The 25,785-nt window shown below is 36.3% G+C and overlaps 1 protein-coding gene across 2 annotated transcripts; it reads right to left on the bottom strand.

Annotated features, from left to right (window-relative positions):
* Window positions 1-1,170: 1,170 nt before the first annotated feature.
* hck (HCK proto-oncogene, Src family tyrosine kinase) lies at window positions 1,171-25,428 on the bottom strand. Of its 2 annotated transcripts, none has more exons than XM_008412848.2 (13): window positions 24,921-25,428; window positions 12,356-12,486; window positions 9,939-9,972; window positions 8,280-8,373; window positions 7,356-7,451; window positions 7,159-7,262; window positions 6,863-7,012; window positions 6,057-6,209; window positions 5,772-5,954; window positions 5,078-5,154; window positions 4,030-4,183; window positions 3,320-3,451; window positions 1,171-3,201 (listed from the first exon to the last, which is right to left on the bottom strand). In XM_008412848.2, exons 2-13 carry the CDS (start codon window positions 12,476-12,478, stop codon window positions 2,999-3,001), a joined length of 1,503 nt encoding a protein of 500 aa, XP_008411070.1. In that variant the 5' UTR covers window positions 12,479-12,486; window positions 24,921-25,428; the 3' UTR covers window positions 1,171-2,998. The 2 variants fall into 2 exon arrangements, with proteins under 2 accessions (XP_008411070.1, XP_008411071.1); XM_008412849.2 differs by having other exon boundaries at window positions 12,398-12,486.
* Window positions 25,429-25,785: the final 357 nt, after the last annotated feature.

Here is a 25,785-nt window from a genome sequence, read left to right as displayed (position 1 = left end):
ATATATAGTTGTTTTTGTTTCTTAGCTTCATACAATCTGCTTTATAGCTTATAAAGCAGATTGTATATATATATATAGCTTTAAGTGGGCAGCATTTCTAGTCCATGTGTCCATTATTAATGCAGATAATAAATGTAAACATAATGACGAAATCAGTGTTTTTGGAGTAATATGACAAATTGCCTGCAGCCCTAAGACTCAAAAAATAACTTTCAGTTCGTATCATATTGCCTCATTTCCCTTTAGGGTGTGTCCTCTATAGCCCATGTCACCTTTCTAAGCGATGTGACTCTGCAGGGGTTTTTTTCTAGGTGTTTTCTGATTGCTACATTGTGCAGGGGTCACATGTTTAACACCTGTTTTCGTTCAGCTTGAATAATTCACCGATTAAACTTTACTTTGCTGTTATTTTCATACCTTTCACATACCTTTAAATTATTATTTCAGTTACGCTGAATCTGCTACATGAATATCGTCAAAGAAAACTGTTGGGGGTTTTTATGACTTGAATCTACAGTCGAGCCCAAAATTATTCATACCACAAGCAGATTTAAGTTTGAGTTTAAATTGACTGGATGTAATAATAATGTGCAGCCAGTCGTCATCAATAGGTTTAAATCCTATTAAATTATACCTGTTAAATTAATAGGTAATTTTTATAATTCCAAATTGTTTTTTTTTAATATATACTTTTCTATTGTCTTTTGAAATATCTCTGTATCATTTTCCATCAGAAACAAACAATCAGATTTTTAATTTTCTTTTTCAGCAGAGCGCAGGTAACCTCGTCTCCAAATATTCACCAGCAAGCAGTGAAAACATCCTCCAATCCACATGCATGCATGTTGTAGCAAACCTGTTCAGGGTATAACAGAGATTTGTTTTATTTTCTAGTTCTTAAGTGTCTCCCGTCTTTCCAATGCTGATGATAAATCTTGTGGTCCAACATCAACTTTGTACAGGCGAGGGCATTTAACCAAATATTAGAGGTGACCAGAGTACGACTATATTTTATGTAGTTTTTATGTAGTGTGGATTAAATGAAACAGTAAAGACATTAAATACATTGAAGCATAATACATAAGTTAAATAATAATTAATAAAAAGATAGAAGAACATAAAAGTTATGATGAAAAGATCTATTTGCTGTTCTATGAAGACTCATTGCCGTCATCTTTAAACCCTTTTATTTAACCATTGTCATAACAGTTGCACTTAAGCATTCACAAACTGCCAAGAGATTCATATTGAAAAACAGAGAAAAAAAAAAGTTTTAACTAGATGATTATATACAGTTCTGAGCAATGCTGTGCTTCATTCTTAGATGGCTCTACACTTAAAAAACATTCTTGATACACTGTTGCGTAAATGTCTTTCAAAATAGAGGCCATATTTACCACAGCATGAAATATTAAAATCTTAAAAGCTCACTTGCTCAGGAATTTTGTTCCTGAATGTTTATATGTAATTTACATTCAACTCCCAGCACTATAAAAATGCATTAGTATCAGTCATTACTCTTTGCTAAAACAAGCATGCAAACTTATAAAGAATTTCTATTTTTAAAGAAAATATTACTGAGATAAGTATGAACTGCTTTTTTTTAAATAACTTAAGTCATAAAGAACACATATGTAAGAATTAACAAGCAGAATAAATCTAAGACTGAGTGCTACTTTTTCCGTATATACAAATCATATGGAATATATTGCTGATTGGATGTGGATTAAAGAACCTCTGTCAAAGGCACTGTGAATGAGGAATGCTAAAATAAGCCACAAATCATATGAAAACATGTGCAGAGAAAAAATTGCTACCATAATCAGGCCTATGTTTTGTTCACATTTTAAATTCCTTTTGTGTAATCCTGAGTTATCACTGAAAATATCTGCTGATGAAAAATCTGCAGATATTTTGTGTGCTGAGCTTGATGAAGTTGGTCATGTTTTAAAAAGTTAGGGACTGTATAAAAATTACAGTAGGAATATGAAACCTTACCAGTACAGAACAAGTTACCATTTGAGATAATTACGTCAAAACAATGGCATGAACGAAATGTCTTTTGTTCTGAATTTGACGAGCTGCAAGCGTACAGCACAGTGTGTATTTAATGTATCTACGTAAATAAATTAGATAAAAATGTTCTTTGAAGTGCTACTCTTCATGTTAGAGGTCAAAACTAACCTCCAATAAACACTTTACCCATAATCATTGTGGTGCATCTGGAAGGTTTATGGTGAATTTTCAGACATTAAATATTCAAGTACTCTGATGCGGTTCTGAAAAAATTAACATTCAATGTGCTATGCTCTTGTTTTTAAGACTGCTGTGTAACTTTCTCTCTGTATGTGCAGAACCTTTGAGGCTCTATTAAACTCCAGACCACAAGGTGGAGCTAACGCACTAATCTATCAACAAAACTTGATGCAGTTTGTGTGGCTTTGATGAATAAACTATTTATTCAATAAACAGCACATGCAATAAAAAATAGATTATATTGTGAGAAAAAACAACAACAAATGTCTGAGTTGTGTTTCTGTCTCTGACATAGGATGTACTTCCAATATTTTTTTGTAATGTCTTTTTCACCACCTTCTGAGTTGGAGCTTTAGTACTGTGGAATTATTGCGACTCTCAATTTACAAAAAGTAAGTATAAAAATAGCATCCAATTCTTTTAGGCAGTGAGTCTTTGTGGGCTCTTCATAGTGGACACAAACGGAGATTCACTTTTAGAAACTTAGCTAAACCTTTCCAACCCTGTAGCTCCTTCTCTTTTAAAACAGGGAGCTTTTTTTATTAAATAGCAAACGTGTAAAGACCTATCTTTCAAAAGTAAAAGTAATTATCTGCTAATAATTTCTGTACAGTCCCTACTATTATTGCTGTGTCGTGTGTGTAAATAAGAGAAAAGAGAGCTAAACTGACAGGGTTTGTGGCCTGAACTTCACTACTGCAGACACAAACGGAACCTTCAGCACATATTAATGAATCATATCTCATGGCTGCTGCTGGTACTGGCTCTCTGTGGCTGTATAGAAATCTTCCAGGACACTCTGGAGATAGTCGAAGGTGGGACGGTCCTCTGGCTTGTTCTTCCAGCACTCCATCATGATGTCATAAAGTTCAGTGGGACAGCTGTCAAGGCGCTGCATTCGGTAGCCTTTCTCCAGAGAACGGATTACCTCTGGATTAGTCATTCCTGGAAAATAAGAAATTACTTACAACCTTTATCACTCCAGCAATGTTCCGAAAGATTTTCCTAAATACCGTTACAGGACTTGTGCTCGTTCTGAAAGGATAATAAGCGGCGTTGTCACCTGGGTAGGGGGTGCGTCCATAACTGATTATCTCAGTCAACAAAATTCCAAAGGACCAGACGTCTGATTTTATTGTGAAGGAGCCATAGTTGATGGCTTCAGGGGCTGTCCATTTGATTGGGAACTTAGCTCCTGGTTAAGAAAGAACAATAAAACAGTAAGCCTGTAGAACTAGTTTGGACAGTCAGACATTCTAAGTCCTAGAAAAAATGTTAAAAAACGTCCTTGTCAAAAATATTTCTGTTTAAGTAAGCCCTTCAGCATACAGCGGCACTGCAAAAACATACAATCTCACCAAATGTTTTTGGTCAAGTTTTTAGTGCAAATATCTTACTGCACTTGAAATAAGAGAAACTTTTAACTTCTAACAAGGAACTTTTCTGCAAGACATAGGAGCCTGTTTTAGATCAAGAATTCCTTGATGTTGCTATTAGGCAGATTATTTCACTGGTAACATGGGAAAAGAGTCTTATTACAAGTGAAAAAAAATCTGCCAGTGGAACTAATACTTTTTCATAGAAGTTAAGGACTTATTGACCTAAAACAAGCTCGTATATTTTGCAGTCTTATTTTAAGTTTATTAAGATATGTGCACTAGACAATAAGCCAAAAGTACTTGCTAAGGTTTTGCGTTTTTGCACTGATGTCATTAACATGACAAGGAGCAATGAGATGAATTCTTCAGCGACATGTAGAGGAATGAGATTTACCTTCTCTGGCTGTGTATTCATTGTCCTCAATGATACGAGCAAGGCCAAAGTCAGCAATTTTGCACACTAAGGACTTATTGACCAGGATGTTGGCAGCTCTCAAGTCTCTGTGGATGTAGTTCTTCTGTTCAATGTATGCCATACCTTCTGCAATCTAGAAACAAGCAATGCAAAGTAACAGATTATTTAACAGAACTGACATGTAAAAGCTTTTCTTAGTTCTTCCTCCCTAAGGTTACAGATGAAAGCATTATTGATTAGCCTGGTAAAAAGCAGACCTTGTTCTAGACTGTCATACAACATATTAATGAGCAATTCTTTATTTTTTTTGCAGAGATCTGTATTTGTAGATGTCTGTGTTTAATTGAATTTCAATAAAAACTTGTTTCCCCTGTCTGATTCGGTTTCTTTCTTACAAACACCTCTGTATTTAAAATATATATTTAAAAAAAAGGTAGGATATTCTAATAAAAGTATTAGTGCAAACATCTGCGATGGCTTTTCATTTTAAACAAATAGGATATTCTGATGAAGGAAGTAATATTTTTGTGGTTTTGTCGTGAATATAAATTGTTCCAATGCTAAGCTAAGCATAACTCCTAAGCTTCCACATCAGTCCAGTCACTCAAATAATGTTATCCAATGATAATATCGAACATTAACACAACCAGCAATAGTTTTCGCTTTGTAAACATGACGGTAGTTTTAGACAGTCATAGCTATCTATCCGTGCTACGGTAAGAAAATCTGATGAGGTAGCACTAATAGTCAGAACACTGGACTAGTGAAAGATGTTTTTTTTTTTTTTAACACTCAATAACTTTCACCTTACTAGCATCCAAGCTCTCACATACTATATAATCAGCATGTATGCTACTAGTTAGCAATTGTGCCAATGAAAGATGAGTTTATTTTAAGGCCTTTTACACATCTTTACCACGAGTGCCAAATGCGATTAGCATTATACAAACGGCACTTTACAGCTCTTGTTTCAGAAAATCAGAAATATATCTGATGTTTGCACTAAATAACATTAAACAATTCCCACCTGGGCAGAGAAGTCAATAAGTTTGGGAAGCTGGACACGGTTGCCTTCGTCACTCTTTAAGAAGTCCAACAAACTGCCTGTAAGGAGACATATTCATACACATTAAAATTATCATTAAATTCACAGTCACTGAATATAAAAAATATATATAACAACATTTTTAAAGACATGAATTTCAGACAGTATTTTAGATAAGCAATTTGTGTTTAAATCTTCTCTTTCAAGTGTAATAAACTCTTAAAGCCATTCCTGTACGACAGTTTAGACTTTCTTCTTATGCGTCAGAGCTTGGAACATGTTTTTAATGAATTTTAGCCGTCTTCTATTTCTAGTTTCTACTCCGGTCATGTTGATACTGTTACTGAGAGAGAAAGATTCAAAGCTGGTTGTTTTCTCTACCAGTCAGAGGAAGCACTGACACTATGTTTTCAACAAAGTAGCCAATTCAAACTTGACAACAATTTAAAGATTCAATAGACAGCCTCCATGTAAACCGTTGTGACACTTGTTTCTTTTTTTCTGCTGCTGTTTGAAAATTGTAGACGTCCAACTGACTGACAACCAATTGGCTTTATCCTCTGGGACCAATTAATGATGAGTGAAGAAGAGTTCTGTGAGTTCTGCAACGGTTTTAGATGAATAAGACATTGTTGTGTAAAACGTTTTCAAGCATCAAGTGAACATAAAGTTGCACCTTTTTCCATGTACTCAGTAATGATATAGATGGGCTCTTCTTTGGTGACCACAGCATTGAGTCGAACCAGTTTGTCGTGCTGTAGACTCTTCATCAGGTTGGCTTCCATCAAGAAAGCTTCCACTGACATACTGCCTGGCTTCATGGTCTTCACAGCTACCTTGGTGTGCTTATTGTACGTAGCTTCAATGAAGAAAAAACAGATACAACCAAAGGAATTGATAACAAGTTTGGTAAAAAAAAAAACAATTACTGACTGTTTACAGTGGCACAGATCTGACTCACCCATCCAAACTTCTCCAAACTGTCCTGCACCAAGTCTCTTTTCTAACTTCAGTGAAGATCTTGGGATTTCCCAGGCATCTTTTTCCCAAGGCTTTTCAGGTTTGGGGCTCAAACACGCGTTGGTCAGAGTTTGGCAGAGGCCATCTCCCTGTTCTGAAAACGGCAAATATTAAATTTAGCAATTTCAGGTGTTATCCAGCTTTTTATGATTAGGAAAAGTCTTGATGCTGTAGGTAATTGGAACCTATCCAATTACTCCTCTAAAGCTGCAGTGTATAACTTTGAAATAAAAAAAATTAATTAATTAATTAATTAATGTTTTTTACATATTTGTTAAAACTGTCTTATATTACTGTCACCATATGACCACCATGTGGTAACAGTAATATAAGACAGATAATATTTGAAAAAGGCGTGGAGGGTGATTGATAGCGCCAAGACCATCCTCTTGGCTCTGATTGGTTGTTTCTAAGTTAGCACTGACAGCACTGGGAGAAGAAAGAGGTGCTAAATTTTTTCACAGATTATCTGATTCAAACAATACTTTTACGACATAGTGACAGCTTCAACAAATATATAAATAAACATTCATTTATAAAAGTTACATACTGCAGCTTTAATTGATCACCAGTTATAAGATTTGGTCAGCAGAGGGAGCCACACATCACCATGATGAGGGAGAACTAAAAAAGGTTGCTCTCAACTAAATAAGAACAGGTTTGCCTGTTTGACATCTAGCAATACACAATATGCTACATCAGAACTGTGAGAAACTGGAGAAAATCTGCTCCGGCGGTCGAACTCACTCTTATAATGGCCGACCAGCTCTTGCAGCGTGCCGAAGGTGATGCGTGGTGAGATGTAAAATCCTCCGTTGTCCAGAGTTCGAATTTTATAATGTTTAACTGTGTCACCGGCCTGGGGGTCGAGATCCCTGACAGACAGAGAGTAGCTACCTGTTGTAAAAACAAATTCAAATATTTAAATTCAACTTACAGACCAACTTTCTGATCAGGAAATCCATTTGAAATCTTTTACCAAGTCTTTTAAAGGGTGTCGGTGTGTACACCCTTTATGGATTTACATTTGCAGTTTGTCTTACCTTTGGTAGTCTCACTGTCTCGGATCATGAAGGATCCGACTCTATTCCCTGGGGCCAGGAGCTGCCGCTCGGCGTCCTTTCTGCTAACACCCTTAAAGAACCAACTGAACAACAGGAAAAAGGCTCAGTGATTAAATCTAAACAAAGGCCACACAATAATCCATGTTTGTGTTTAAATCTTGAGCATGCGCACTTACTCCTCTGTCTCTAGAGTATCTTTGGCTACATAATTGCTGGGAATGTAGCCTTCCTTTCCTGTGCTGATGGACATAGCTCTCCACCACTCACCTGACCTAAAATGTGAAAGGAACAGCAAGAGAGGCACAACAAACAAAACTGTTACCCCAAAAAATAAAACGTTCTCTGACACCTAGGAGGGTAACTTTGCTCGGACACAGCACAAGGCTCTTTCAGATGCTTCAAAGGTTGAAGTGTAGATGGTTGTCAAAACTTGACACTGTACTGTTAAATGAACAGGTTCTTGTGATGTAAAATTTTTTTTACTTATTTAAAAAACTTTTTCCCCACATATGATTAATCCTGCACAACTGAAAAACAAACAAATCTGTTAGTGGAAAGTTAAACAAAAAAGCTACTATAGCCTGTATTCATTAGGGTGGGCATTTATCATATTGTGTATAATTTATTGTGAAAAATGTATTTCAAAAAATGTTAATGAATGTTCTCCCAGTACATTTCAATTAATATAAAAAAATGGACAGTATTTTCAGAAATGTTTTTTTTTTACAATGTTCTCCAATGTTTGTTCAAAGACAAACATTGTCTATGTAAATTGGAAATTTTCATTGAATGTAGTTACTATGTGCACATTAATAAATAGTTTTTTTATTGTCATTTTTATTGTTATCACAATAGTACCACAAAATATTGCAGTAAGACTCTAAGTCCATATTGCCCACTCGTAGTACTTATCCTTAAACCAATGCTTTGCTAAAGAAATTTTTGGTCCAATTTCAGCATTCAGTCTTCCATCAGCATGTCCTGACTTGGTGATATCTGTCCACTCCAGATCTAGTTATTTATTTCTGGATTCTGGTTACAAGTTCAGCTTTATTGTTCTTAGGATCATGACATTATGAGTAAGTCCCAAAGCTACTTACTCCTCCAAAATTCTGAGTTTATCTCCCTTCTTGAAGCCAAGGTCTCCTTCATGAATCGCCTCATAGTCGAACAGTGCAATGGCGTCACTCTCCCCTATGGCAATAAAACACAACAAGGATGTTATATCCACTTTCCAGGCATTTACATAGATATTTACTTTGCTTGGAGAACTTGTAGCTCCAGCACCTGTGAAAAGATCACACTTGCAGGACTTTCAGTGGTCATCCTAAGCTTAGATTCTTTAACCACATTCTTCTTGTTTCCCTAAATCCAATCATTTTTATCTAAGGCCAAAGAAATCATCTCATTGAACCTCCAATGAGATGATGCGGTGTGATCAGTGCAACAAGGAGTAGACACATCAAATTAGTTGCAGCTGTCACTCTTTTGCCAGACCTTGCTAACATATTCAATCCTGCAGTTGCATTACCATGAATAGAATAGCATGTTGATCAATTAACTAACTCGATCAACTAATCGTCAAAGAACATGTTAGCCAGTAGCCCTGTCAGCCTTAGCGGCTAGCTTAACTTGCAATAATACAAATAATGACATAAAATTAATTAGCCATTTAATATGGCCTCAACTGCTCTCTTCTAACAACTGTACATTTTACGTAGAAATATAAATAATTAAAAGATCACAAGGTGTCAGAATTAGGGTTTGCATTAAAAATAGCTTGAAGACATAAAAGGGTTGGAAAAATGCAGGGAGTAGACAGGAGAAAATACACCAATAAATTAAATCATGGAATGATGAGACCATGATAGTTGTGATATTTATTTTTTATATTTATGTATTAATTTCTGCCTCTTCTATCATTATTCCTGAAACGAATCACTGACTGAACGCAACTGTTAGACAAAATTATCAGGACTTCTATCCTAAATTCATAATATTGGTGCAGTTAGCATGATTACAAAGACAAGGTTTTTATAAAGACTATATAGTTTTTCTATCTAAAAGCAATAGGACTGGGGGAAGATGAGGTCTCAAATTACCTTCCACATATTAGTTAGACTAGTTAGTCTTTCTAGGGTACAATAGAGGACTAAATCTACAGAAAACGTGGATGCTCACAGCAAGCTTTGTTAACACTGCGAATTTTCTGCAAGAGCAGCTGCGATAGAAATCAGGAAACCATGAAGCATGTTGTGTTTTAAAAATAGACACTTAATTTTGACACTTTCAGTCCTCTATTGTTGTGTAGTTCAATAAGTCGGACCAAAATAAAAATGCTGTTAAGTGCATTGCTGTCATATAATTATCAATGCGTAATACGTAATTGCAAGCACACCTCAGCTTTGACTCTACAATAGGCTTCCACATATTTTCGCTCTGTGACTAACTTCCTGGTAATAATAGCAGCAGTGGGCTGGTCTTTTTCTGTGTTTAGGTCTGCGTGGTGAGGCAGTGAGAGGGGTTATCGCTCAGCACCAACACACTGACACTTCTTCCTCTTTCGAGCTCAGAGACAAGGTTTTTCTGCTTTCAAAAAGTACTCACCCATATCAGTCTAAAAAAGGACTTTTGTTGACGGCCATTTTGAATCTAACATTACCTTAGTTCCTAAATGATCCTTTTCTCTACCTTGAGAATAAGCAGAGGTAGCTCAAGATACTCATGCAATGTCAGCAATATGCAGTAAGTAAACTCACCATCTGAAGAGGTTGCATTAGAAGACAGTTTGGCCTGTGGAGAGAGAGAGACACAGTCACACATGAATGCTGCACTCATTTTAATTTCCATGCATTCAAATTTTTTTTAATGCAAAATATGTTTTGATCATCAGAATTAGTGTGGTTACTAACAACAATGCATAATCAACAAGACTAATGTTAGGAGTCACATTTCTAGTAGATGATTTGAAAAGGGTACAGGACAAGCGTATTAACTGATTGTGCCTCTCAAACCAAAAACTGCCTTTAAGTGTTTGCGATTAGTGGTAAAACTGTTGTGGTGGGACTTTGGACCACTCTTCTTTGGAGAAGAATTTTAAATTAGTCAAAACGGAAGTCTTTTTTTTAGAATGAATGACATGTTTAAAAAGTCTTGCCACAGCATCTCATGCAGACATTAACTAGCCCATTATGAAACAGTTTTTTCTTTTCTTTTTTGCCATTCAGAGGTGAACTTTCTGAGATGTTGGTTTAATTCAGCTTCTCTTTCTCTGCTATTAAGATGAATCAGATAATCTGAAACATTTATGTGTAACAAAAAGGTTTTTCTAAAAGTAGCTGTTTAATGAGAGGCTTCAAGTTTAAAACCTTGTTTAATTACAACAAAGCTTTGCAAACACAAAAATAACATTTGCAAGGTCAGCATATCAACTAATTTTGCATCAAATGCAGCTACATTGTTGTTTTCCAGGTTAGTTGTTGCCTTTTATGCCACATAGATTTTAAATTAGAGCAAGGTGATCTGTTTAAAACCCATGGGGACATTTTAGATCCAATCACCCAATGTGTTGATGAAGTTTAATTTAGACGTTAAGAGTTATCACAGCATGACAAAGTATAGCTTAACACTTCTCGCTACGCATGTCCTAGCTGAACGCTCTGGTTCTGCTTCTCTCACTTCCTCTTTCTTCTGTGAGGGCGAAAGAGATCTTACAGTCAACACACAGGAAGCAGTAGCCAGAGGAACCACACTCGCAGTAACACTGCAACTTTAACCCTGCCACAGATCAAAGTCTAATCGGCATGCAAACTCACAGCAGGTCACGCGGACATGTTGAGTCTGAGTCCACACAGTGTCTTTTCTGTAAATGGCAACAAAGGGAAACTACTTCCCATTGATTCTTTGCTGAAAATTGTGGAACTGCGTTCTTATCTTCTCTGAACTAAGCTTGCCTATTTCTGCCTTTTGATCATTACTCTTCCTCATTTTTTTAGAAGCCCATTAAGCTTCTGCAGTTGTTTTCTTTTTACTTCTAAAATATGGATGTGCACTTAAAACTGTCCTGCAGAACAAAGTATTTGTGCTACTGTACAAAACGTTTGTTACTTACGCCAAAATGTATCTATTTTCCTTCTAACCAGACAGATTTCCATTGTAATGGATATCTGTCTGAATTTATAATTCTAATGAAAACCATTATAATTTTTATTCTAATGGTCTTGGTAAATAGCTAATACTATTTCTTAGGACTTTGGTTGCTTGACTAAGATTTGCTCTGTTTGAGGGAGTCTGTGCTGACAGAATAGACAGTAAATAAAACATTGCTTGGCATTAGTAGAATCATTAAAACAATGTACATGCTTAAGCTGAAACATTTCTGTAATCACAATTTGTTCAGTTGTGCCTAATGTCACAAATTTACATCATACCTTTTATAGCTGCTGTACATGCTGCATTTAAATGAACAATTTATACCTTATATTGCATCTGCTAGAAAAAAAAAATCACAATGAGTGTATTTTTTATTTTTTTATTTAATCACGAAAAACCCCAACAACAAATCATTGCGCAAAATGCTAAATATGACCTATTCAAGCATATGATTGCCATGTTTGGATGACTCATAATATACACCATACAATTAAAATGAGAAAACTTTTGGACACTTCTGTAATTTCATGTGGCACTTTTAATTTTGTGGGATACTTTTTGCTTGGCTTTACTAGTAAAGCAGTAAATCCAAATCTACAAAAAAAAAAATTTAAAATCTCAATCTACATTCAAACAGTTCCCTTATACCGGTTAAAAAAAGATGCAATGGTTAATTGATGTGGAGTTTTGGTTACCTACAATAAAGTAAGCATGCAATATTATTGATTATTGACAAAAAAAGAAAAAAATGGTTGATAAAAATCTTCCCCTAAAATATCTTTTAAACTGCTTCAACTAATTGCCCCCAGGCCATCCGATTCATATTTTTCCATAAAACGTTCATTTTATATAATGAGGAAATGCGTTAGCTCAGCTGTGGGTTCAGAGTCTGACATATCTGTAAGAGCTGACACTCTCTAGTGAGGATTAGAACCGCAATGAATGGAAATCGTTCAGCGACCTTTCAGTGAGTTTGTAGCTGTTCAATGTCTAAATCAGTATGTTTTTTTCAGGTCCAACTTACTCCAGCTTTGCTTCCAGAGGTGGGGTCTCTGACATAGTGTACCTGAGCTCTGTTCTGCTGGTCGCTGTTATCCGTGTCTTTGCTGGGGAACTTCTGCTCCTTCTTTGAGCCAACACAGCCCATGATGCCGTCTGCAGGACGACAGAATGCGTTAGAGCTGAGCAGAAACTTCACTGTGGTTCAATGTGGCGTTCAAAAGAACAGGAAGGTCCCAACCGAATAACAGCCAAATGTTCAAGTATAAAAACAAAAGATTTTTTATCTTACTTTTATTGAAATGGCTGAGGGCCAATTTGAATATTTTTGTGCATCAAGGAATACAATGATATTCTCACTAGGACCTTCGTCAGGTTAGGGACTAGTTTCTGTTGTTCTGATTCCAACATTTGCAGTTAATATGTCAACAATTATTTTAATCAATAACTCCAGATTCTCAGAAATGAAAACTCTGGAGTTAATATGAATCTCGACTCTTTTAGATTGCATGTAAAATGCATTGATTTGACTGATGCTTGCAGTCAGTGAGAACATCGATTTTACATGAAAAGAATAATAATAAAAAAAGTTAATTGGCCATGTTGAGGATATTGGACAAAAAAGGAAGTCACAAGATAAATTTATGAAGGCAATATTCAGCTGATAACCTGACCCTGCAGGTTAACAGGTGCTGAAAGTAAAAGTCCATAATACCTCTTAGTGATTTGATTTTTTATATATATCAGAATTCTAAAAGGCAAAGTGTTTTTGTTTTTATTCCTGATATCAGTAAAAGCACAAAATTAATGGGTCCTCTGATTACTCATGTTAATAAGATAAAGGTCAGAGAAAAATGCTGAGGTACTGAAAGATACTATCAGTTCTTAGAAACTAATGGAAGTACGCAATACCTAATGACATAGTGTATGTAAATAATTTGGTTTACATGTTAGTGAGAAAGAAAAAAATATTTTGAAATAACTTTATGAAAAATAAAACTTCTAATATTTTATCAGTACAACAATCTTTCCAATTTAAATTTGAAGTAGTTCAAGGGGGGAAACCCTCCCCCTCCTGGTTTGTACATTAACAACACTTTATTTAAAGATATATACATGTAGGCCATTCCAAAATCTGTATGGAGTTGGAATTATTTGAGACATTAAGTAGGAACTAGAGACATGTGGAGTTTAAGATTGTAAATAAAAACCTTCTCTGGAATTTTAAGATCACTGAAGCAAAGTGACACAATAGAAAATTTCAGATTAACACATGAGAAAGAGTTAAAAATTGCATCTGAATCTGTGGAGACCTTGTTGTCCTCAGTGTGGATCCCGCACATATAAAACTGAAGAACTTTAAGGAACTGTGACTTTTCTGTTAAAGTTGCCATCTTCTGTTGACTGTCGATGGTTTAACTTTTTTAAAATGTAAAACGTAATGTGACTCTTGGCTCAGTTTACTGACCACACTTTTTAACCACGCTCTGTCACCAACCTGCTTTTTGTTCTGTTTGTTACGAAACAAGTTTCCATGATGCAAGATGAACACTCTTTAACTGATAGCTGGTGTTAAATCCGTACTCTAGCTATAAAAATGCTTTTGAATATTACAGCGTCATATTCTAATAATACTGAACAGAGAAGGGTGTCTGACAAGGCAAGTGTGAGCTGGTGTGGTACGAGTCATTATGACTTTTGAGATATTGTAGTTAAATCCCTGTGCGCAGATTTAGAGGCCTTGACAATAAGTTACTACAACGATGATTTACTGGAGAAAGATGACTCCATAAGACACTAAAAACCAGCTACACTGAATAGAATGTACAATATGTGCTTGGGTAAATTTTAAGTCATTCTAAATATATTCAAAACAAATCCAGTTCATGTAACATAAAATGGAACTATGTACTTAGAAAATACACGACATCCCATACATCCCATGTCATACACAAATCATTGCTTTTTTAGGACAACATAGAAAGTATGGATTTTTAAAGCAAATTCTATTCAAATTTCAACAGCCTTAAGAAATCCTTGAATCTCCTGTGGCAACCATGGGCGATCGTACGCCTGCTTGCATAAAGCGCTGTCCATGTACCCTGCCTAGCTTCTGCCACAGAGCTCCCCTCCACCCACCCAGCTCCTCCAGACTAGCAGCAGCAGCAATTAGAAAACACCTTGTTAAACTGCACTTCTCTACTGAGCTTCTAAGAACGGTTGTAAGCGGCATCATGGAGAAGCACAGTGATGATGCCTGTCGGAAAGGATACGAGGTTTTTAAAGAGACAGAGGCTAATTTCACTGCGTCAGGCAAGGTTATGATGTAAAGTCAAATTTCTTCTAAGTGGTTTTAGATACATGTAGCATTTTCATAACTGAAAGAGTTACTTAACTGTACTATAAAATGGAATTATGTACTTGAAAAATACACAGTATTCCACTTGAAAAATGAATAATGACTTCAGTTCAGAAAGCATAACACAGAACTAATAAGATGTACTCGCCACAACTCACTTTTAACATAACGACTGAAAGTCTAGTCACCACATAAGGACTAACTCCACCCCCACTGAAACTCACTTGTGGTGGCCAACAAAAAGCTCAACTACAAATGTGAAAATCGGAAATCATTCCAAAAAAAATACTGTTGGATCCGTTGTGTATTGTTGAAATCAGCACTGTAAGACTAAATGAATTATTTTTGAGTCGTAACAATAAAGGAACGGGCAGATTAGACCTTGCTTAGACTCTAAACTTTTAAAACATTTGAGTTTTGTGTGTGTGATTTTGTCAGTTATTTTGGTAGCGTTATGTGCTTACTCACGCAGATTATCAAGTGAGACATGAGAGACATACAGGAGAAATAGTGTGTGAATTTTTAGAGCTAAGTTTTGCCTCACAGACACTAAAGACAACTCGCCATGTTTTCCTGTGCAGTTAAAGAGTCCTCATAGAAGGGACAGTACTGCCACAGTGATTGATGTGCGAGTAAATTGGGGCATTTCACTGTTCCTAAATCAACCACCTTCATATATCCTCTGATTGATAGGACTGCTGATTCTTTTTGCAGAACCACTCAGAGATAAACATACATTTTTATTTAAGAAAATTCCAGCAAATCCTGTAACCAAAGGAAAGAAAATCCTATAATATCTTTAGACTTTGACCTCAGAATATGGTTTAATAATCCGGCAGTAGTGTCTACTTTTAAAAACGGTGTTTATTGAACTACTTTAACACTTTAGCAGGTGTCAGTTTCATAGTCTGAACAACACTTTGCAAAAGGGCCGGTAGTGGAAAGCAATATCAGGTCAAATTTAAATCAAATATTTTCATTAGTTCCTTCTGATTATTTTTAGTGCAATTTCAGGAGATTTTTAAAAATCACTCAAGTTACATTGAGTCAATTTAAGTGATTTATTTTCAGCATTTTCTTTTTTTTTGCAAGGCAATATCCAATACTGGCGCTCTTGCTTCTGCATAACCCCACTGACCTCTAGCATTCAGGGAATCTGCTGCTTTGCATATGTATTTGTGTATTTATGTAAGCAAATGTGAATGCAAGTCAATAAAACTAAGTTGAACAGGATATGCTGATGAACAAAACGAGGTTTAGCAGGAACCAGAACAAAGGGGGAGTCTGATGGGACCCAGATGCCGGGGCTGGACAGATGGAAAGGACACAAGTGTGTCATTCAGCGGGTCCAATCCCCCATTTGCTCGCACACACACAGATTACTGCACCGGGTGAGAGTAGTCAGCTTTAATATGATTGCTTACAACAACACGTCTACAATTGTGCTGAGTTTAATGCCGCACTGCAAAAAGATAAATTTTACCAACTATTTCTTTGTCTAGTTTCTACTGCAAATATCTTAGCACATAAGATATTTGCAGTAGAAATAAGACTAAACGAACTTGTAAGCAACTTTTCAGCAAGATACTGAGGCTTGTTTTAATTATTTTGGGATTTTTTTCACTTATTACGAGACAGTTCTTCACTTGTAAGTGCAAAAATCTGTTCCTATATCAGTAACAAACTCTTGTATGTTGCTGAAAAGTAACTTGAAAGTTTGTTAAGATATTTGACCTAAAAACTAGACAGAAAATATTTGGTAAGTTTTTGTATGTTTTGCAGTGCAGGCAATGCCAACAAGTAAAATAACATTTCTAAATGTCCGTCTTGTTATAATTATTCACCGTTATTAATAGCTGCAAATAAGAAACTCACACACTGCAGAGAGGAATGGAAAATGTTGCGTTTGAGTGTAAAACCCAGGAAGTGCTACGGTCAGGTTTTTTTTCGTGGTTTTAGCATAATAACGTTCCTTTTTCTCTATTCTCTGAGCCATGTTCCTCTTAAAGAGTCCAATAAGAGGATGTTCTGAGTCCCTTTGACAGTTGTAGCCCTCGTTTCTGTACACACCCGGCTCTCTGTTATACTGTTACATTTGTAAAGATGAAGGTCAGCAGGAGTCTGCTGATGGAACTTTGACTCAGGTTGTGTCAGTGAAATCAGGGGTCGTTGACGTGTACAAGGTCAGGCTGACACTTTTCATGCTGCTGCAGTCAAGACTATTATCTTGCTTAAACCAAACGGACAAAAAAAAGTTATCAACTTCATCTCTTAGTGGAACATAAACAAAGCAGGAGAAAACCTAACAAAGTTAGTCCTAGGTATTCCTCTGTTCCTCTTTGCATCGCAGCCTTATTTGACTATCACCCGATCAAACGATAACATCCAAAAATATCTCAGCATGAGAGCACGTGGTAAACCTTATAATATTATTCATTCTGGTTGTGTGGACCACTATAGGTTCTCTTTGTACATTCTTGTGTTGCAACAGGGTGGGTCGTTACAGTTTCCATCACAGAAAACACAGAATTTAGCCCAAAACAAATCCTCCAAAAGTTAAACTCTGTGCTGAGCCTGGACTCCTGGAGACCAACAACCAAACAAAATGTAATAATCTCTATAAATAGTTTGTTTTATTCTTGATCTGCCTGTTTTTCAACAGGAAACAGCAAAAGTAAACAAAAAACCGCTAAGTTGTTCAATGTGGCGATCGATCAGATTCAAACATCTTACATTTCGCTTAATCAATCCCTGGAAAAATACATAACCATCCTAATTTATTAGTGATATTTGGAAATATCCACAATCTCAAATGGCTGGTCTCCCAGATCAGTAACAGCAGAGGTACAAACAGAAATCTGACACGGTGTTTCATGCAGGTTTTAAATAGGCCACATATACCTGACAGTATTAAGAACTGAGTCTGTCATGGTGTTTACAGACTCTGTGGCTGCAGCTCTCTGCGGCTCACTGACAAACTTAAACTAGATTGTGACCAATAATTTCTAAATAAACAGACAGTAAGCTCACATTACTCCGGATGACTGTCTTATAATTCATTTCAAATCCCTGTGTTTGTACAGATTTTTGTCTAAAATAAGAAAGAATAATAAAAAAAAGTTATCCTGGAGATTTAAACGTAATGAATCATACATAAATATAACTCCTGATTAAGCACCATTTCTAAACACTGATTAAAGATTGTGAACAATATACGGATAGCTATTGGTTCAGAGATTACTGGCCTGGATGGAACAGAAACAACACAGATAATTTGATATTTTGATCATTTACAGAAAATCTGAATACAACAGATACAGAAAGGACGTCTGGAACACCAGACAAACAGTTTTATTCATTTTTTATGAGGCATAAACACAACATTAACTTCAAAATGTTTCTTTTCAACTGCGAAAAATATGAATCTTTGAATTTATATTTTGAATTTTAAATATTTCTGTGGCACAGCACAGAATGTTGCTTTCCAAATGTGAAGCCACTTTTGTGTAAAGAAGAATGTTTCTTCCTGAATATGCATTCTGAAAGTACATTTAGTTTAGACTTATCTGTAAGTCAAATATTTACTTATTAAACATAGTTGGAGTTATTCTTCTTGTACTAAAAGTGTAATGTTGACCTTTAGCATAATGAGTAGGATGCATTATTACAATACTGTGAAACCCATGCCGCTACAGCCAGTATAATATTAATTATTTACGACTCTGTTACTATCTAAGTAGTTTCTCGGCTAAAAGTTTCCCAGACACAAAGAATATTTTCTGCTCTCTACTTTTTTGGCTTTTCGATCTTCTGTTCTGTTTGAAGGTCTCAGCGTTGGCATCACTGGACTACAGAAGGCTTGTTGCCTCCCCATGGCACTGACTTTCCCTTTTCTTGCAGTTACACATAACAAGCATTAAAAAGTGCCAGAGGTTGCACAATCCAACCTGGCAATTATATATATTAAAAAATAGCTAGTCGACACTGCACAGCTATTCTAAACTAATTACAGACTAATAAAGAAATATGAAAAAATACAACATCTGTTGTCTTGTGAAGTGTTGAGTGAAAAGCCAGTAATGAACTTGGGAATAATTTACTCGGTAACAAAATAACTTACCAAGTATTCTTTTGTTTGAGTGAACTGTCAGCACAAAAATTGTCTGATTACAAAGAATCTGGATCCGAAACATACTAGTAAAAAATAAAGAAATGTTCTCTTCCTGTAACAAAAGTTAGTCATCCTCTATGACACAGATGTTTTCTTTTTCTTTTTTTGCATGCATGCACAAAAGCTGCTGGAGAGAATACTACCACTCCCACTTCAGTCTTCTTTCACTTTATTGTGGATGTGAAACATAAACCTATAAAAAATTCCTCATGATAATGCTTGCATATTCACTTCTGCTTTTTTTTCCACTGAATTCTTCAGTCTGAAAATATTAAATGGATGAATCAGCAGGCTACATCATTCTCAAAAACAGATCTAATGGGATGATGATGCAGTCAAACTATGCATTTTTGAAGTGTCAAAGATGGATTCTTAAATTATTTATCGACGTGATTGGCTTGGCTTTACATACTGATCACAAGAAGGATCAGCAAGTACATCTCTATTTAAAACACACATGACATGTAACACGGAAAACAAACAAACAAAGAAATTAACTAGAGACAACGGGGCCTTGTGTTGCTTCATTGCCTAATTTGTTAACGGTATGCCAATAAACGTAATTCCTGGTTAAATCATTTGTTAACCATTAACACAACGTTAACAGTTTGTGTCACAGTATAACTCCTATCGTCCTCTGCTAAAGCTAACAGACCCACTAACGGTAAACACAAATAACTTATCTTAATATTTGCTAAAAAGTGTTTCTAAAAAATTTTAATTAATAGTCGAGGATATGTGTTTGTAAAACATAAAGTGAGGTGAATAAAGCAGGTTAACATATTAACATCGCAAAATGCTAACATCAGCTACAACAAGGCTAATATCAGCTTCAATAATGCTAGCATGAATTTCTAATATGGCATCTCTTTATTTTCTGCCTCAGAAGTTGTAACTTAGAAGTGGGAGTGACACTGCACTCGAGACCATTATGGTCTTGTTGCACATCAGAAAAACAGTGGGACTGCTAATTCTTGTGCTCCAGGAGCTGTAGTTCCAGGACTAAAATAATATTTCAGTTGGTAAGGTGCCCATTGCAGCTGTGCATCTGCATGTAAAGTGTTTTGAGGAGCCAATATGACTATAAACATGAAGAATTAAGTAGGAGCTCTATTAGGTTTTGGAAATTTTGACGAATACAAGAACCGCAAGCCTTTTGTCAAGTAAAACGCTTTTTATAGTCTTTCTTAATAAAATTCTATTTTGAGATATACAGTAACTGAAAGGGCATCTTTATACCTCAGTATAAAACAAAGTAAAAAACAAGAACAAATCTAGAGTGCTATGGTAAAGACTTCCTCGTATGTTTATAACTAGGCTATAAACATACACAAATATTAAAATAAGTGAAATTAGCAAATTATTTCCCTTTTTTAAAGGTTTTCTTGTCTTGCACTCTTCCAACACTGTTCTGTTTGTTCTGCAAAAAACTACAACTAGAGAAAAGTAAGCTTTAAACATTGGTCACAGTGTAACATAACTCCTACTGGAAAGATTATATTTCTATGAAAGTCTGCCTTAGAGCTCTTTAATTATACCTGCACCACACAAATGATCTCCTGGTCTAACAACAGCTTTGGTTACTAATAAACCTGTCAAAACTGTTGAAAATTGAATGCATTTAGTTCAAACATTTGTGGTTTAATTGACTCAAATGGAACACAGTTGCACAATATATGACATTATTGTTGCAACATTCTTGTGTGCAGCGGACCCTTGGATGCAATATTTGGAAAGCTTACACTTTTAAGCACCATGCAGTTGGTCGGTTGGATTGATTTAAAAAGGCAGTATTAAGAAAAATTGAGTTTTTTGAGCTTTACATCATGTTATAATTTTATTTAGTCATTAAAAACATACCTGGAGTGTTGCTTTGATTCTTTCATGCATGTTTGAGAAATCTTTTAATCTCCAGTGGTAACCATTCAGTTGCAGTTTCCAAACTTCCTCCTCAACTCAGCTCCTTCAGACTAGCCAGATACAATTAGCAAACACCTGGTGGAACTGCACAGCTGCTGAGCTCATTATATGACCTAGTTCTCAGTGGAAAAAATGTTGCTAAAGGGTCAAGAGAGAAGCGATGTGATGACTACCTGAAGGTGGAGTTTAACAAAGAGCAGGATTTTTTTTAAAGAGTTACAGGCCCAAATTCAAGGTGTTAAATAATGAAGTAAAAGTTCTTTGATATATACAGCATTTTTATAAGAACTGAAGTTAACATAGTTACTTGACAGTGCTATAAATGGCACTATGTGATTGAAAAATACATAATTTTGGCCTTTTAAAGCTCTTAGATTGTGGTGGGGTAATCATGATAATGGAAAAAGAAAGAAATTAGTGAAAACAATATTGTTAAATCCAAGGACAGATTGGAGCCCTTCAAGTTCAAGTTTATCATAACAAGAAAGTCCTAGTATTTCCCTGACTGACCTTTGACATCCCGCATTCAAACCGGTTGCTGCATCATCAACCGGTGATGCTGCAGCAGGACATTGAAGCACAGACTCTCTCAGGAGACAGCTGATAGGAATAATTCATGCATGCGTCCTGCTTTGAGAGGAGATGTTCAGCCCAGATGGACATGGTTTGAAGCTGTAATGAGGCGCCAGCTTGTACCTGCTTGGAACTGCCTCAGGCAACAACAACATCACCTGCCATCAGCTGAACCAGTCAGGAAGTCTTCTTTAGCTAGTCTCTTATCAACAGGAAGATACTTTTTTTTTTTTCTCTGAGTTTCTGTGTCTCGTGGGGGTTTCTCACATTCTCAACTCCCCAGAATGCGAACAGCTGGTACTGCCTCTTTAACTTTATTCAGTCAGCAACTCATATCTCATGAAGCGATCAGGGCAAACAGAGCTGGAGGGGTGATCGCGCAAACTGGGCATTTTTCCTTAAGGTCTTTGATTTTGATAACTACAATGGTAACTGAAGACCCCACAACCATTTCATTGGATAATTTTTGGCACGTCCAATACCATCTCTTACAATTAGTTTAGGAAAAATGTGCTTTCTAAGTCTGAGTTAGAACAAGTTGCATTATTTTCATTTCATGAAAGCTAAGCAACTTTTACTCTTTTTTTTTTTGTAAAATTGTTTATACTGATACTATTGCATGTGCACATATTTATGAAGATTATTTGCAAAGACCATGTCTGACCAATCGTAGTGGGCCACCTGGAACAAAAATGCCTGGAGCACATTTTTGTACAGCCCTGATTGTCAATATAGTCATGCCTTCCTTGATATTTATACTTTTGGTTACTTTCATGCAGAACCACAGTATCAAGTTAGTTATTTATTTTTAAAACTTTTTTATCTTCAACAGAAGTAGCTTTATATGATGATTCTCTAAAAAAACATCCCATGCTGTGTCACAATATTACCAGAAGAATATATAAATAATTAAAAGTATTTACAAGAATAGTTGTTGTGTTTTTTTTTTATTGAATATAATCAAGAAATTAAGTACTATCCATCTGTTCCATCCATTGTCTGGTACAAGCCTATTCTTGCAGCGTTGTGGGCGGTTCTGGTGCCTATCTCTCCAGCCATCACTGGGCGAGACTCTGGCTACACCCTGGATAGGCTGGCAGCCCATCACAGGGCATATAAATAAAACAATTAGTTGAAATTAAAATCTTACATACACTACCAAATAAAATAATCCTGTTTTATAAAAATAGCTAAATAATTTTCTGGCAGCATAGTAGAGAAGTGTAAGTATGTACGAGAAAGAATCCCCCCACCCCCACACCATTCTAATGTTATAATAAAGATGAAAAAGCATATATAATGTATGACATAATCTATTTGAGTTTATCTTAAAAGTCACTGACCGCTGTAATCTGACCTGGAATGCTTCTTTTAGAATGCAGGCGTCAGAAGTTGTTGTTTTTTTGGAGGAAGTGAATGGAAAATGTCTCCTTGCCATTTGAGAATTTACAGAAGTAGGCTGGATGAATTTTTATGACCCAAGACAAAAACTATGTAAGCCAGAAAATGCTTCTGTAAAGGTGGCATTATGATTTAGAAGAACAATCCAACCCAATTTCCCAATCTGATAACGTTGGCTGCTATAAGATTTGTTAACAGAATATATAAATTGATCATTACAGTTAGGCACCATCTCCCATGTAACCTCTGAAGAAGTACGTATTGACAATTGATTGATGGTTTATTACAGTTTCAATAATAGTACCTATATTGCATATTTACTATTAGTTTCCTACTTTTTTAAAAACAGACATAACTGGAAATACAGAAAAACTGCTGGTAAATTTAGTAGTTTGGTAATTTTCAAATGTTTCTTTGCTTTGCTTTTTAATAAAAACACAAGCATAACAAGCTACGTTAGCTGGTTAGCTAGTTAATTAGACCCTCTGCTCAGATTCACTGAACAGACAGCTTTCTGAAAGTGTAGTTTCAAACATCAAGTAATGGGTGGCACAACTTCGTAGTCTATGCAATGCAATGCAATGCTTTTGAAATATTTCCAAACGTTCAATTTGACGTTTCTTGTAAGTGAGGTGAAGGTAAAGCAGTTTTCTTTCAGTCAGCTGACCTGCAGTGGACAGCGAACCGGTGATGCTGCAGAACACCTGCTCAAAACTTTGATCCCCCTGAAGCTTTTTCTGGCAGCTCATTAAAAGAACCATGAAGCACAAAAGCTGTCTCATGGAAAAATCCTGTTTGTGTAATCTCACAATGCCTTAGGAAAGTGGCCCGTGTCGAACTGAGACCAGGCTGCTTCTTTTCCCCTTCATGATCACTCAAAACTAACTTTTCATACGTAAAAAGGTTTTAAAAAGAGAGAGAAACTTGAATAATTGATATTGTACTAGAGTTTTAGGCTTAATCCCTTATGTTTTACTTCTCTCTTTGGTCAGATAAAAGTCTCACACGTTCTAGGGCATCTTATTAAAGTGACTTCAAACCTCAGGAAAAATCATAGGAGGAAATATTTAAGTACTTTATGGTAAATTTTAAAATCCTTAGAAGACACTTAGAAGAGCAAAACCAGCTCATGCCTAACTATAGAAGACATCCAGTTCAGCTGACGCAGATGTTTTACTTTCTCCGGTTCTTCTTTTCAGATAGGAAGTATGTGGCGATGCAGAATATCTCCGGTTTTCTTTTTAGGGTAGGAACTGACTGCGGAGCCAACATTGAGAATTAAACAATAAATCCGGAAAGAAAATAACAAAATCTTCAACATATATTGGTTAATTGGCCCACAATATACCTAATCTTCTGTATTGAAAACTTGAAAATAGTGATTTCTGCACTATCCTACCAATCACACAAAGATCTGGCTTAACATAAACTAGTGTGATGCAGTTTAGGCTGCATAGTTGCATCATTTGAACTTTTTTTTTTTTTGCTTTTCTGTTTAAGACATTGGGGGAAACACACCGGCTTAAAGCCCCAGCTGCATTACTGTAAACACCTTAGTCACAATCATGACGTAACTCTGGCACTTCTGCGGCTCTATAACTTACTTAAGACTTTCTAATTTACATAGAAAGGCTTCCCATACGGTCGCTCCATCCATTTTGTGGCGTCTTAATCTTAACTGAATTGAAAATGTAAAGAGGCAAAGTGAATAAAGACTGCCGGCGAGAACACAGAACTGAAACTGGAGTGGTTTCTAGTTTACTAGTTTAGTCTGTGTCTAAAAATAACCGACTCATGCAGCTGAGAACAAAGTAGGGAAATTAATTGAGACCCCCACCTGTTCCCCCTTTCCCGTTATTGACTTCATAATTGAAGGGAAAATCAACAGTAGTGCTCGTATAGCTGTCACCTATCCGATCAGATCATAAAAGTTTACATCTCATTTGTGTACAGCAACTTCTGGACCTTAGAGTTCCTCTTTTGGAATTCAGCATCCTCTCAGTAAAAACAAAACAAAAAAAAAACTGTTCTTCAAATCAAAAGCACATTATATTCCAATATAATAATAATATTTTCACTGATGGTTTAAGTCTTCCATTCAGCTGTCGTTCACTTTAGCTTCCTCTTTTTTTTCCACACAAGCAAAACTTAGCAGAGCGCTCTTACCTCTTTTTCGTCAGTCACTTGGAAACACGGGCTGTCTCTGCACTCGTAGCGGATCTTCTAGGCTCAGATGATGACGGGCGTCGAGAACATTCTTCATTCCTCGCGCGCAGTTTCCATTTCTCCCTAACCCGCTCGCGGGGGTCGGAGCTGCAGATGTGAACGGGGCGGCGGAGCGGCGGCACACTGGACTTAAAGGAGGAAGTTTGAGCTGTGCGCATCCGAGCTGGTGTAAAGAGGAACAAGCAACACGTCAGCCCCTGCTCTTGGTTTCACTGGCTGAACAGACCACAGCCGAGGCTTCCTTTTTCTTCTTTGTTTTTTTTTTTTTTTTTTTTTTTTTTTTGGCAGTTACTTCTTCTCGGTTACCCCGGTAGCCTACAGAAAAGAGGACAAATCCGTGAAAACCGAACGCAGTTTCTTTCCCACCGGTTCGGGATTTATTTCACATGCACTCTGAGCTCGGAGGTTCGGTGGAAGAATGCACACCTGAATGGTTTCACAGATGTGAGAGGCGCATTTGCATGGTGTGCAGGGAAGCTCTAACAGGTATTCAAATGATAGTTTGACAGCTATCACGCCGAGAGAGGGTAGGCAGAAACAAGGGTGGGAGGGGGGTAGAGGGGGAAGACTCGGCATTAACAGACACGAGATGTAATCCTTAATCAAGAATCAGGATTAGAAACAAAGTTGTCTCCTAAAGCGGGGCGAGAATGGGACAGATAGGAAGAAATAACCAGAGAACTAATGCTGCGTATTAGATCACATTTTGAGACGTTCCGTTCATCCATTTCACATTCTAGCCTCAGGGAGAAATTGCTTCCTCTTTTATCAGACAAACATAGCCAGGGTTATTTTAATAATTACA

This window comes from Poecilia reticulata, linkage group LG7 (genome assembly GCF_000633615.1).
Source record: "Poecilia reticulata strain Guanapo linkage group LG7, Guppy_female_1.0+MT, whole genome shotgun sequence".
NCBI classification, from domain to species: Eukaryota; Metazoa; Chordata; class Actinopteri; order Cyprinodontiformes; family Poeciliidae; genus Poecilia; species Poecilia reticulata.
Note: the sequence above shows the minus strand (reverse complement) of the source record. Positions and strands in the feature narration are given on the sequence as shown.

What these genes read in the sequence shown, in the direction of transcription:
- hck (XM_008412848.2), bottom strand. Translation starts at nt 12,478, where the DNA reads ATGGGCTGTGTTGGCTCAAAGAAGGAGCAGAAGTTCCCCAGCAAAGAC. An exon ending in AAACTCAGAATTTTGGAGGA is followed by an intron (nt 7,452 to 8,279) that starts GTAAGTAGCTTT and finishes TTCACATTTTAG; the next exon opens with GTCAGGTGAGTGGTGGAGAG. An exon ending in GCTGGTCGGCCATTATAAGA is followed by an intron (nt 6,210 to 6,862) that starts GTGAGTTCGACC and finishes TGCCGTTTTCAG; the next exon opens with AACAGGGAGATGGCCTCTGC.